The 14,274-nt window shown below is 40.4% G+C and overlaps 1 protein-coding gene across 3 annotated transcripts in view; it reads left to right on the forward strand.

Annotated features, from left to right (window-relative positions):
- LOC121191646 (copine-9-like) overlaps nucleotides 1–14,274 on the forward strand; it is a 71,018-nt gene that overhangs the window by 10,827 nt on the left and 45,917 nt on the right. For all 3 annotated transcript variants that reach the window (XM_041052929.1, XM_041052912.1, XM_041052921.1), the window contains exon 3: nucleotides 13,125–13,171. In XM_041052929.1, coding sequence (XP_040908863.1) covers nucleotides 13,125–13,171 — 47 coding nt within the window. The remainder of the gene's footprint in view (nucleotides 1–13,124; nucleotides 13,172–14,274) is intronic.

Below are 14,274 nucleotides of genomic sequence, written 5' to 3' on the forward strand. Positions count from 1 at the left end.
TCTTAATTTTGCCTCCGTTTCATTCATATTCTTGTTAAAACAAATCTGCTTCTTCAACACCCACTGTTGTACTGTTGGTACAACAATTGATTAATTTGAAAAAAAAATCATTAGATTCATTGCAATGGATTAAACATGACAAAACTTTAAACTGTATCTCACGGTTTTAATCAGCAAGGCCTGTTCCCTAATCCAAGTATGAAACTTGTATTTAAGAGCAGAATTTTAAGATACTGTGTGTGCCTGTTGGACATGTGGAGGCAGAGAGAGAAACTGAGCTTTTGATAAGTATACTACAAGCAGGGTGTGAAGTAAAGGGGAGCCTGGGGGAGCTTTGCTCCTCTTCGAAAGACATGAGCTGCCCTGAAAACATGATTTGTGTAAGTTTCTATTTTGTCTGTTGCTTTTCTGTTATTGACATGTTACAGAATATTGACACAGATGCTATTTTTGCCATGCGTTTTTATTTTTCTGTATCTTCATCATCATGAATCCTGTGCAAAATTAGTCCACTATTGATGTAAATAAAGTATCTCTATCTATGTATGATTCATGCATGAGGGCGATTCATCACTAATTTACTTTAATAAAGATACAGGCTTGCATGCTGGTCCTGCCATCACCGCAGAAGCACGGCAGCGCAATATCATAAATTCCAGTCACTTTAATTCAAAGATCAGGACAAAAAAATACTCTTGATGCCATGAAACAAAACAGAAGAAGAACAAACAAATAAACAGCATCTCTCTCTCTCTCTCTCTCTCTCTCTCTCTCTCTCTCTCTCTCTCTCTCTCTCTCTCTCTCGCCTCCATGTTTCTGAAAAAGCAGGCAGCATCGCTTCATCTGTTTTCTTTTTCTTATTCTTATTATTCTTCTTCTTATCATTAGGATTAATGATAAATAAAAGTTAAGCCAAGTGCCTTGTAAATGTTGTAGTGAAATACAAGTGAGCTCCCCCCAAAAGCCGTGGTGTAGTTGGCACGCTGACTGCAAGTGAAGAAAGACCAAGTCAGAAAGCCTGTGAGAGACTCTGAGGCTCAGATGATGAGAGTGCATATTATTATGTGAGGTTTTCAGGGATCAAAGCCAGTGATCAATGACACATCCACAGCACAGGGACCACGAGAGAGATAACAACACAGCTGTGGAACATGGAGGCACATGACTGCACATTTGGGACACGAACAAAAACGGAGAGAAATCGCAAATTAGAGACAGAACCCAAAAGCTTCTGCACTTCATCTCAGCTGATACTTTATGATACTCAGATACCCAGTTAGAGATATTCACTCTCATTTCAGTGCAGCATTGAATTACTGCTTTGTTTCTCACACCTGAGGTAGTCAGAGCCTTGGCCCTGGTTTGATTCCTCAGGAATACAATCAAGAAAAATTATTTAAATTCTTTCCTTTTTTCCCTCCTGTGTTCCCCTCTTGTTCGTCATCAACCTTTTTGCCAACAGTTTGGAGCCAAAAGCGTGCACGTGTGTGTGTGTGTGCGTGTGTGTGTGTGCGTGCGTCACGTGTTTGTGTGTTGCGGTTTTGTGCAAGAATGTGCCAAGATACCAAAGCAAGACTCTGATGCACTTCCCCTTATCTAATTTACTGATGACTTAGAGTTTGTCCTTGGGGATGTCGTATCACGTTGCCTGGTCACTGTGTAAATTAAATTTGAGTTTCTCTTACTCCGCCATCAAATCACCTGATGCCTCTCTGTATCTGGCTTATAAATAGTAGTGATTTTGTTATTGATGTTTTGAGAGCAGTAGGCAAATATATGAGAGACAACACGTTTCCAGTCCAGTGCTCTTCTGTACGCACACAAGAAAGCTTTGACATCTTTTGACTTTTCTTTCTACATTTTTATGCTGGTTTGCACTGTGAGTCCATCTTTTCTCTGTTTACACTGACAGCTGTCTTTATATTTTGTATTCAGTGTGCTTTGGAAAGACCTTGAACTCCAGACGTGCAGTATTTAGGGTTGCAGTTCTTAAATCCATTCTTGGGCTCGACTTATCTCATTCGTGGCCACCGGTCTCTCCTTGTACAGAATGTGATCTTGACTGTTTTCCTTTTTGCCTCCCTCTTCAGTGTTGTTGCCTAATCAGTTGTCAGTTTTTCATAGGAGTTTGCAAAGCTGCAATAATCAGTATTTTTACATCAACAATGGCTCAAATTGCTATGTGTATTTTGAAAGGTGTTTCTCATATTTATGAAGCCACAGAGATGTATCAGTGACGCTGCTTCTCCCCTCAGCTGTCATTGTTGCAGCTTTAATGTTTTGGTTCACTCTCGCTGTTCTCATCAGCCTCATTTCCTGTCGCAGGAGGCAGTGGTGTCATTTCCATGGGGGATTGGGGGACACATCCTCTCCAGCTTTCTATTTTAGGTGCCAGGAATTCTTATTTTCCATAGGGTGTCTTCACCACGTACCAACCAAGCATTTCAGATGTGTAGGTTTATGCACAAATGTGTGGAGTAATGTTTTACAGTTGTACAGTTTTCTAAATCCAAACGCTTGTACTGAGGGACTGAAGTGAAATGGATTCTCTACATAAACAAAAATAAGACAACATTAAAAAGAATATTTGAAGGACAATGTTCAGTCACTTGGTCCGGAGCTGGTTCTCTGCTCAGTCTTGACTCAACGCTAAGACTGCTCGGACTTGGACTTGTCTCAACTAGACTGACAACAGCTGTGTCATCAACATGTAGAGTAATAATCAAATCAATCAATCATAGTTGATTTTACACTGATATTTTGTTCCACAAAGACTAAAATTATGTAAGCCTTTTGGAAAGTATTCATGCATGCTGTGTACCAATTTATGCTGTCAGTCAGTGTTTTGGAGTAGGTGCCACTTTTTTAAAATGATGGATGCTTTATTTTGAAACAAAGATCCTGTCAGACATGATGCCCTACATTGCCGTTAGTCAGCTGGATACTTGTTCTGACCCTTTGCACAGTCTCATTTAGTCGAGTCTTGACTGGGTTTTTAACATATTCCAGGCATGTCTAACCTCGACCACACTGATGTTGCCCTTGGAGAGATGCAAACGGTTCTCATGCATTTCCCATGCGAGTAAAATTCCTCTCTATTTGATCTGCAGCGTCTAAGAAGAATTGAAATCCCTGAAGTGATTATGGGCTGGAGGGGAAAAAAAAAAAAAAAAACGAAAAAAAAAACGTTCCGTCATTTGGTCAGAGAGACAAACACATCTGTATGATACATTCTTTTGGCTCGAGATAAAAGTAATGGAATTCATGAGATATTTTTCCTCTCATTCCCAGTAGCTATGAGTGTACTTCTTTCTGTTTTTTGCCGCAGCTTTTCTGTCACTGAAGTGACCCTTTTGCTCTTCAAAAAGTGTAATTTCCAGCTCCAAATGCTATTCAAATGTGCTATTAAACTGATATGATTTTAGTTCTAAAGCACTAAGAAAATCACTGATGACATTAGGTCATTAAAACTTTGTAAATTGCAGAGAAGAGACAGTAGAAATCGAGGTAATCTTTTAGCTGCTTCATGTTCTCGTTGTGTAGTTTCCGAAGCTGCACACAAGATTTATCTGGCTCTTTTATTTCTATCCACCAGCATCTAAACCGCTATCAAGCTCCCATATGAAACATCCCACTTCTCTTATGTAACATCATTTGCCAGTGGAGTACTGACAGTTTTCATCCACATGCATGGGCGTTTCACTCCATTAAAATCCATAGGAAAGACGGCCTCCCCACTCCCACCAGTCCAGGAGTATTTAAAAGTAAATACAATTATGTGTATTGAATCAATTATGATTATTCTTTGCAACGCGCAGTTAGTGAGTCATGTTTAATAAATTTTACACACTCTGTGATTCTTCCTGTGCATTCATGTTGTTGTATCTGCGTGAGGATTCTGACTCATCAGGAGGTAGGAGTTAATGTTTTGTTATGGCACAGCAGGTGTGGTTTGGAGAGTTTGTTCTCCCTCCTGCTCTATACATCTGTTTTCGTGTCTGCTGTGGTTTTAAAATGACTCATCTGAAAGATTACACTCTGATATGCAAACTATGTGATTAAGACTGTTTTTATTTAATTCAGAATCAAGTTATTTTTGGCTTTTTTATTACCTTTTTTTTGTTTTTAGAACTGTGAATTTTGTCTCTGTGGGGCATCTGTACCGCTGTAAGCATTTGAGTATAGATTTTGTAATAATTGATTTTAGCAGTAGGACGGTGTAAAGCAGAATTAGAAGCAGAAGTTCCACTTCTATAGGCAGGTCAATAATAATTCAACATAGGCTCACTTGTGGAGATGAATAAAGGCAAGGCCTGAGTCATACCATCTAAATAAAGGTCACTGGTCTCTAATTACCCCCGAGGTCTCCTAATGAGATCTGAGGAAAGAGCGAGCAGCCCCTGTTGATTCAGACATTCGCAGACGTCCATCCCACACCCATGGCATTTAATAAATACATCAACTTAAGTAAAGCTATTTTTCAAAAGACTTATCCCCTTTTAGGTCAGAGGGTATCCACATGATGATAACATGCTACAAGTGCGTTTGCTTTCAGCTTTAGCTTCCATTACAAACATGTGGATGTAGGTTTTTATGCCCAACCACAGAATAACAAATCAATGAATGAATCTGATATATAAAATAAAACCAGCCACTGGAGAGAGGTTAGTCACTTGGTGTCGACACCACACCTGTATGTTAGATATGGAGATGGAACTGGAAGGCGGTTAGCTTAGCTTAGCATATGGATTGGAATCAGGGGTTAGGGTCGATTAGATTTGGAGATTTGTTGCTTGTTTTGCTAGTTGTCAAACTTTTTAAACCTGTAAACTATCTGCATGAGAAATTCTTGTACATGTATGCATGTATGTACATATGTAGAAAAGATTTGTATTTGTAAAAACAAACAAAATGAGACTGTGAATAAAACAGTGGCAAGGTTACACAAAGATACTGAAAAAAGAACACATTGCTATCTTTGACTGGCTTGTGAGCATATGTAGTGGAGTATTTAGCAGCTACAGAGAGGTGTTTTTCTCAGGAGTTGGTGGGGAGGAAAATCTGAGGGTGTGTATTGGATTTATCAGGCGGCCATTGGCATGACTCCAAATGAATGCTAATGATCTTGTTCTGTGTCTGCTAGATGTGTAAATAAGTGACTATTTGCTAACACCATATCAACTTTGAAAGATGATAACATGTTAGTGTTTTGTTTACAGCTTGTTGTGTTCCCAAGTGGCAAAAAAAAAAAATTAAAATCAAGGTTTAAGATTTAGTTTATTTATTTAGTTTATTATTGTGGGCACTAAAACACCCAAAACCAGAACTTTATTCTGAGAATCAGGGGTAATTTTGACATCTCATTTACGTGCAATGAGGTGCTGTTTCCTACTGCAGCAAAACTTTATGAATTAGGCCCATAAGAAGGTTGGATTTCCACAGAAAACCTGGCCTGGTGCTGTGTATCTCCATATATTGGCTCCCAGTTGGGCAGCTTTGTCATAGCTGCTCCACTGAGGTTTAAGAATTGGTCTCCAAAGGTTCTGGGCTCTCTTGTCTTATCCCTCTCTTGGCAGCAGATCAATAGATTAGCGGGAATGAGTGCCCAACCTGCCTCACCTAAATTGCTGTGTGAGAGGTGTATCTTGGGGGATTTCTGACAGCCAAGCTCTGAAAATCTAGCCCTTCTTCTCCAGCTGAAATCTGCCACCTCCTGACTCAGATTTCCACCAGCCCTCCCCGTTCTGTTTAATGTTCGATCTTGTCCTCCCTCAGTCCTCCCTTTCCAGCTCAACTCCCCCAACGCTCCCGCCACCCAACCACCTCTCTGTTTCACCTCACAGCAAGCAGCTCGTGCCCTCAGAGTGTAAGTTAGCCTGTGGCATCCTGTCTATGTCTGCCTCCTCTCTGATTATATTTTCCTGCAGTGCAAATCCAGGAGGCAGGCAGCAAGAAATCCCCAGTCGACAAGAACCTTCACACAGGTGACTGTTGCTGTCAGCTCGCTTGGCATTAGCCGGATGAGTCCAAAAGTACATGCTGCCATTTTCAATTACGCTCAGCACTGAGGGGACGGAAATTTTCAAGAAATATTGAATATTTAAATATTAAAGAGGTTCAAACGTTTCTTAGTGTGCTTGCATGCACATTCTTTACACCCTGTAGCAATCTGTTTAAAAGATCAATCAGACGTGAAGAAGTTCATATCAGTGAAATATTTGCACGTATAGTGTTTTGAGCCACTGCCCCTTTACCCTCTTTGGCTAAGGTGCCCCTCTGGACCAAATTTATAAATATACACTGTCAGATAATTGCAGTTATTAATAATACAACAACTGTTGCCTCAGGTTCTGCCCATATTGTGATAATTATTGCACCAAATCATTGCTATTACACCTAATATAATGCCAGTAACATCACTTGATTGGGTATCCAGGCTGTGTAACTACCTGCGGCTGTCTCAGACTGCTGGTGAACATGCTTTGCTCTGTGTGTGTGTGCGTGTGTGTGTGTGTGTGAGAGAGAGAGAGAGAGAGAGAGAGAGAAGTGGAAAATTTTCATGAAGCTGACATTTAGTTGCTAAAATGTAAATTCATGAATTTATGAAGCCGAAGTAAGAGAAACTTAAAAAAGTGTTGTGCACAGGTAGGAGCAGGTTTGGTTATTAGCAAATTATTCATAACTATAAAAGATATCAAAGATAGATTATTAATAGTCATAAAATTAGTAACAAATGTCAATTGCAGGTAATCACCCTGTTACCAGGGACCAAAAACAACACTGGAAGCACAGTTTCAATTCAGTGTTCATTTGGAAAATATTAACACTGATCAAGTGAACAGTGGAGGGCTGAATCCAAGCACTGGCTGTTGAAATCCAGCTGTTGTCACACCAGTATGCACAAATAATAACGACCAACAGCCAGCTCTTTGTGCAGTGCACAAATGCCATGCACTGCTAACATACAACAGGCACTGCTGGATATCACCCACTCACACAGCCCCGACCGTGAGTGTGCGCGCTGACCCCAGGAGAGCGTCCATGTTTGGTTTACCCAGGTCTACACCGGTACTTCCCGCCACTAGGAAATAAATGCCTCATATGTAGCATAAACAGCATGCGTATGAGCCATATGCCCACACTGTGTGTGGCATTAAGGAGTGCGGGTGGTGGCTGACTGACTGACTGTTTTCTCCTTGCTTACCTTACTTGTCTCCCCTCAACTCGGCTGCTGCTGATACCAGCTCTCAGACGTACTTACTGGCAATGGCACTTTCTGTACGTGCTGAACTTCAGCCTGTACACTGAAGAATACTGAAGAGACTGCTTAGGGGCTTCGGCTCAGACAGTAGACTCACTGCTAGTTAGGTTGTTATCCTGTGGATACCATTCTTGTTGCTGACAGAGTCTCTGAGACTCACTGCTGCAGTTTGGTTGATAGTTGGACTACTTTCCGTGCCAATTAGTGCTAAAGATTGTTAAGTGATCAGCTACATGCAGGCTATGGCTTAATATGTTGGGAAGATAATCAAGTAAATTGCTTTACTTCAATTTGATACCCACACTGTCCATCACTTCATCACCAACAAACTGAATATGTGGGATTTTTACGTTTTGTTATCAAGAGTTTTTCATCCTACGGACCTGCTACCAAGACTTTTAGGAGGGCAAGAACTTTTTTTGAAATTATGGTCTGAAAGCTCTGCACCCAATACTCAAAAAGTCAAAATACTCAAAAAGGCTGATACATTTAGAGGTGCTGAGCCTGGGATACCGAGGCTACACATAACTCCCAGCACCAAGTGCCATCATCATCAGTAAATGAGAAATAAGAATAGCATCATTTTGCATAAAGCTGCAGCACTGGCAGGTTTATATCCAGTATCCAGTGAAGGTTAACTATGTGATTTGATATCAACCCAGAAGTGAGTTGACAGAGACAGAAGAAGAAAGAGCTGAGGCAGGTAGCAAGAGGAAGTAGAAACCAAGTTTCAAAACAGCCAGATCAACAGGTGAAATATCCAACATCCAGTCCTTACAATACTTCAAATATCTTTTGTTTAAAGGAACTAGCTATGGACAAGACATTCATTTTTAACATAACATTGTTAGGCTGTGGGTCTAATGTCTGTATCATCAAATTAGTGTTTCACACTGCACACACAAGCACTTGAATATGTGTATTTTTGTGTTTGGGGAATTGGGAAACATTTTTATACAATGTATGAACATGAAGAAGAGGCTTGGAAAAAGCACAGTGGTGTAGGGCCTTTTTTTTTTTTATTGAACCACTACTCCTTAAAAATGTCTGTGCACTTCCCTGTTTGCTGAAGATTGTCTTTATTCTCTGCCACTGCAGCAGTGTCTTTACTGTACATCACTAAGCTGTGGATCCACATGAGAACTTAATGCGATTTGTGCTCAGTTCCAATCCATTTGTGTTCAGAGTCAACTGGGTACCCATCCTGCAGCAAGACCATTGACAGAAGCTGTAGTTGGGAGTAGGGTTCGGAGTGACAACGAATTGCCTTGTGATTTGGTTGCTCCTTGGCTGACCAGATGGGCTCTTTCCTTTCTCAGTCACTTTCCATAAAGCAGGCAATCACTCAGGTTCATCGGACATGGCCGACACTGATGCAACCTCGATGCAGATTAGTCTGAGCCCACTGTCGGGTTGATGCAATGTTACCCTGCAACCTTGGGGAAACGACAAGGCTCTATGACTTTGATGTCAGATAAAGAGACATACTCTCTGCCTCTTGAACATCATTATTTCAGTTGTTGGGGCACAGAGAGCACTGGGCTATGACTTTGATAGAAACAGATTAAATCCCTGTTGTGCATTTGCCCTGTTTTCTGTAATTTAATTGGAAGATAGCATGTTATTCACAAACTGATTAACCTATAATACTCAGATTTACAAAACCCTTTTAAGCAGCATTGTGTGCTTTCTGTATGATTCACAATCTGACAAAGAAAAAACTGTTTTCTTCTAAAGACGCAATGCCCAAAAGCTTCCCTGCCTGCTGCCCTTTCTCTGTTATCTCCCCTCTCTTAATTGCTCATTAGGAGGGAAAATGTGGTTTTAATCGTCTGCCAGTCCAGACAGTCTGAAGTTCATTAGAGCTAATGTCCAAACTTCACAGAGGCACACAGGAGCTGATGGTGCCCATCTAGACACAAACTGCAACACTTGGCCAATTATTAATACATCCCATAAGAGCTTTTAGTGAGTGTTGTTTGTTTATGAATGCACATACGTTATGTGTGTTTGATCCTAACATGACAGCATGATAACTTTGTGGGTTATAATTGGGCTGCCTCTACTTTATTGCATATTTATGCAGTTGTACTCAAAGCAAAACGTCTCTTCAGAAGACAAATGTAATTTTTGGTGAACAAACCGCAGTAGGAACAACAAACAACAAACCATGAATAATGACTAGTTAGGGGAACCATAGTGTAACTTACACTTACCCACTGAGGCTACTTTCATTTTAAGAATCTGAGGCTGTAGCCATGCTAACAGCTTAATTACGGTTGCAATGTCCATTATAAGGAAAACTGTTAGATTGATAAAAGTTGATGTTAAGCAGGCGTGGTAATGTAATTGTATTGTAATTGCTTTCCTGGCAACACAAACTGTTCAAGTCATGTGCTTGTACACACACAGTCCTTGGTTTTAATTGTGTATGTGGGATTCGTACTGTGGGGAACAAGAATATCTCTACCAAAACTCTATCCAGTGCATCTTGGAGATGTGGAGATAGTTCACAGGAGATAGTTTTGACCTGATACAGCTGATTGCTGTAGATGAAAATTTAGGGGCTCTCCTCTATGACTGTCTGTACCATATTTCACATCAACTCCTGCAATAGTTGTGAGAACTTTTCACCCTGAACCAAAAATGTCAGCCATGTGGTGGAGCTGGACAAAACATTAGGGGATGGCCAAACCCGGCAGGATTCATCCTCCTTGGACCGTGAATGTTTGTTCAGAATTTCATGGCAAGCCACTCAACAGTTGTTGGGATATTTCATTAGTGGTTAGTAGTAGTTAGTAGTGATGGGCAGACTGACTTTGCCATTCACAGAGCCGTGCTGTATGTGTTTTCTGATCTGATGCTCTTATCGGCATCGTTTGTCTGTGCCTTCAAAAACTGTTACAAATGCTTTGCTCAAGGTTTGGTTAGGTTTAGGCCCAAACATGATGTGGTTCGGTTTAGGGAAAGATCATAGTTAAGGTCAAGAGAAGTACTTAAGGTTAGGGAGCGACTGTGGTCACGGTTAAGAGAAACGAACACTGACTCCCAACAGACAGGAGTCATAGTTACCACGGCTGTTAGAGGGATCTTGAAGGAAAACACGTGGTGTTTTGGATCCATACTCTTTGTTTAACATCGTCCGTATCTTAATGCCATATACGCAGCAATTCTGCCTTTTTGTAATTACAGATATTGATGGGGGGAGCACTGGTGAAAGGTGGTGAGAGCTTATCTGCAAAACAGAAGATGTAGACATTGTGTAGATGTAGACATAACTCCTCAATTGTTATGCAGTTATACCTGGAAGAAAAGTGAAAATGACCTCAAGAAAGACACATAGTGTTAATATGTTTTCATTGTCCTAAACTTCAGCTGTATTTCTCTTGTGCCTTATTTAGGATGAATGTATTCATTAACATTTTCATTATTATCAAATATATGTAAAATGCCTTAATTGTATTGAGTTTCTCTTTGTAACAGTGGTGTTGTAGTGGTTATTATTAAGAAATTACTGACTTTGCTTCTAGCTGCACCAGCTTTAATGAAAATGGATGTGGGTCATATTGATTTTCTTACCTGAATCTTTTACAGTTTTTCACATTTGCTTAAAATCATTTGTCCGCTCTGCTGTCACAAAACAATGAACACAAAGACTGAAACAGAAGCTGACTGGCCAAAAGGACTCATTTCGCTCAACAATCAGAATCGCATTAAAAACAGGCAACAAAAGCAAACATTTTCCTCAAACACAAATTAATATTCACTCAATCATTTCACAATAGAAAACAAAACAGAAAATACAACTATGAACCGGTTCAACCTTAATATTTGTGCTATGTTCCAAAAAAAGGCAAGCAAGCACATCACGGCATGAATTGTACTCTTTTCTCCCAAGATGGTTTTTCTAGAGACAAACCATCGCTGCACTCTGCAGCCTCACTTTCTACACTTTATGTGAGATGCCCTGGTGAAATACTGTCAGAAAAGAAAAACTTTTCTTCATTCATTTGATTCTTTTGTGCAGGTCTTTTCGTGCCCATGAATTGTAGTTGACCAATTCAGACACTCGCACTTTTCAAACTCAGAAATGCTGAATATTGTAAACAAAAATAAGACAAACATAAAAGAAACCAGAGGAAACATATGGGTGGAAATAGCCAAAAAACAAAATGAAGAGTTCAAATACTCAGAACTTTACATTTAGTCCATTTGTTCCTGAAGATTAGGCCTCAGGTTCTCATCAACATTGTATTAGATGTTTCCCCTTGCAATGCATTGAGGGAAAATCCTCCGTGCATAACATATCCATCCCTGGCAGCCCTCTGCACCTATTGCCAGGCAACCACCATTCATTGCCTCCAGGAGAGACATCTGGTATTATGGATGGTGATCATTTACCTTCCATCTCCAAGCAGAGAAGAATTCATTCCTCAGTTGGGTTCAGAAAAGGAGAGTATGCAGGGAATTGCATCATCATACGGGGGGGAGCTGCAAACCATTCATTCACAAATCAAGAGCAATGGTTGTACTAAATGATGACATACCACTCAGGCCAGGCATCAACAGCCCCTCTCTCTTTGGTTGGAACAAGTCTTTCATTCTGGGTATCAAGAACTGTGATGAGGCTGTCTGTACTGTATGGGCTGGTAGTTGGTGTGTGGCAAAAGACACCATCACTGGAGATGGAGGCACATGTGGTGACATGGTGCTCCTCTGACCTGGCACTGTGGCCCTTTGCCTGATGGTGTACCTTCTACATCTACTCACTTCAGACAGGTTGAAGCTTCATCCACATAAATGGAGCTTCAAGTTCCATTATTCTCTAAGAATAAAGCAAATTCATAAAGCAAATTACTCCATTTGCATGTACCTGTATGGTATGAGAAGACGTTACAATGACAGGTCCTTACCTGTACATAATGGAGTCTTGCCTCCTTCAAGATGTCAGAGTGTCTTTGGAGTGGACATCTGTACAGCTGCTTCATTCACATGGTTCTGTCTAAGGACTCGACCTTACACGAATCCTGCCTTAATTTCATGCAGTCTGATCGCATTGTTCGCCATGACTATATCTACAATGGCAGCCTCCTGTTCAGTGGTAGTCTGTGGAATCTATAAAATAAATGCAAAAATCACAGCTCCCCCAAACCCAGATTGCGTTAGGAAGGGCATCAGGTGTAAGAACCTATGCAAAATCCAACGTGCGGATGCTGATCCATAACATGTAGTAAAATTTCATTCGAAAACTCATTGGAAACTCAAGCTCTATTTTCTCCTTTTGCTGTGGCTCCCCCTACCACGCCTTTTCCACAGGACCTGAGGAAGTCTCACTAAGCCTCACCGCATGTCATGTTTGATCCATGCTTGAAAATAGCAACACAGAGGTGGCATCCTTTTTAGACAGATAAGGACCGATGGCTGATTGAAGAGTTGTGGAAAAGAATTTCACACAGCTGCATTAGAGATTTATAATTAGGTAAATAGTTTCTATCAGCTGTGAACTGATGTGTTCCTTTTGTTTAACACAGTTAATCCGAAAGAGTTTTGGGTGTCTATGAGATGTGTTAACTGTTTAACAAAAAAAAAGGGGGGGGCAATAAAAAATGTGTGAAATCAATGAAAAGGTACTAACACCTTTGCAAGAGAAGTGCTAAGAGGGTGATGATGAAGATCAAGTGGATCCCAGTTTCATTAAGCGTGCCTTAGTGATCGAGAAAAACTGTAATATCTGTCAGGTGCTGCAGGTGCCAACATGTGAAACCCATCAGGATAATCATTAAAATTGAATAGCTTCTCATTTTTTTCTCTTCTTTTCTTCATGCTTCCCCTTTTGGCTTCTTCTCCGTCTTTTCCCATCCAGTGGTCGTCCTGTACTTGCAGGCTGTGGGGACCAAAGAATGGAGAGAGGTGAGTTAAGAAACTTTTTGTTCTCCAGTATCAATATCCAATATTCCTGTGTGACCGTCAGCGCATGTTCTTCTTTTTTTAAGAGTGTTTTATAATGAGTATTAACTTCAAGATACTTTTCCTTGATTCTAGTGACTTTCAGTCAGGACTAAGAGAGGGGTTTATTAAGATGAAGTCGAGAGGCAACTCACTGCAAACCCCTGAGAACACTGTTGTAGAAAATTGAAAGTGTCAGCCTCTTCACTTGCCCGCACAAGTGTAACCACTGTCTGAAATTGACTCAGCTAGTAAAAAATATAACCATATAACTGACCCCAAACGACAGAGGTTAAAGAATAAATAAATAAAAAGGATGTCATTATATCGGGTTTTTGATGTTAGACAAAATGAATTCACATCATGACTCAGGTCTAGGAGGAAAAGAAAAGAGATTCCTTTTCAGTTTTGTTAAATATGCACCATCTGCTCCCCCTGACTTCTTGCTGTCTCACCCTCTGTTACTCCTTTTTAAGGCGGGGTCATGTGGCCTTCCATTCATTACTGCCTCTTTGAATTTCTTCCCTTTTTCTTTTTTTTTTTCAGTCTCTCCAGCACACAAACACATTTCCATGTCATCTTGCCCCATTTTCATCTAATTTGCCTGTGGCATCCTGTCTTCAGTTGGTATATTTACCCGTTTGCAAATTCAGAGTCAACACTAATGTGTCAGTGAGGGCTTTGCCACTGCTGATCCCCTCACTTCAAGACACCTCACACCTTTTTCTGCCACGTGACAGGGCTTCATCAAAAATCACGGCATGAATTGCACTGCAATCAGTAGAGTAAACATCTTGCTGCAAGCCATGCACATATTGACACAGTAAGTCAAGTCATTCAATATGCAGGGGGCCAGCGTATGTGTTGCAATTTAATGTATTCATTACAAGAGTATTAAGTTAAAACTAAACAGGCAAAACGTGCACAAGTTTTAAGAATGTTAATTAAAATTCAGTATTCCTGAGTGGGCTTTACAGAAAACACAACTACTACGCTTTTCACACACTTTTAAAACACACTGACATGAAAGTGTAACATATGGTAAACATAAATAAAAGCATACTCTA

This window comes from Toxotes jaculatrix, chromosome 2, assembly GCF_017976425.1.
Source record: "Toxotes jaculatrix isolate fToxJac2 chromosome 2, fToxJac2.pri, whole genome shotgun sequence".
Classification (NCBI taxonomy): Eukaryota; Metazoa; Chordata; class Actinopteri; family Toxotidae; genus Toxotes; species Toxotes jaculatrix.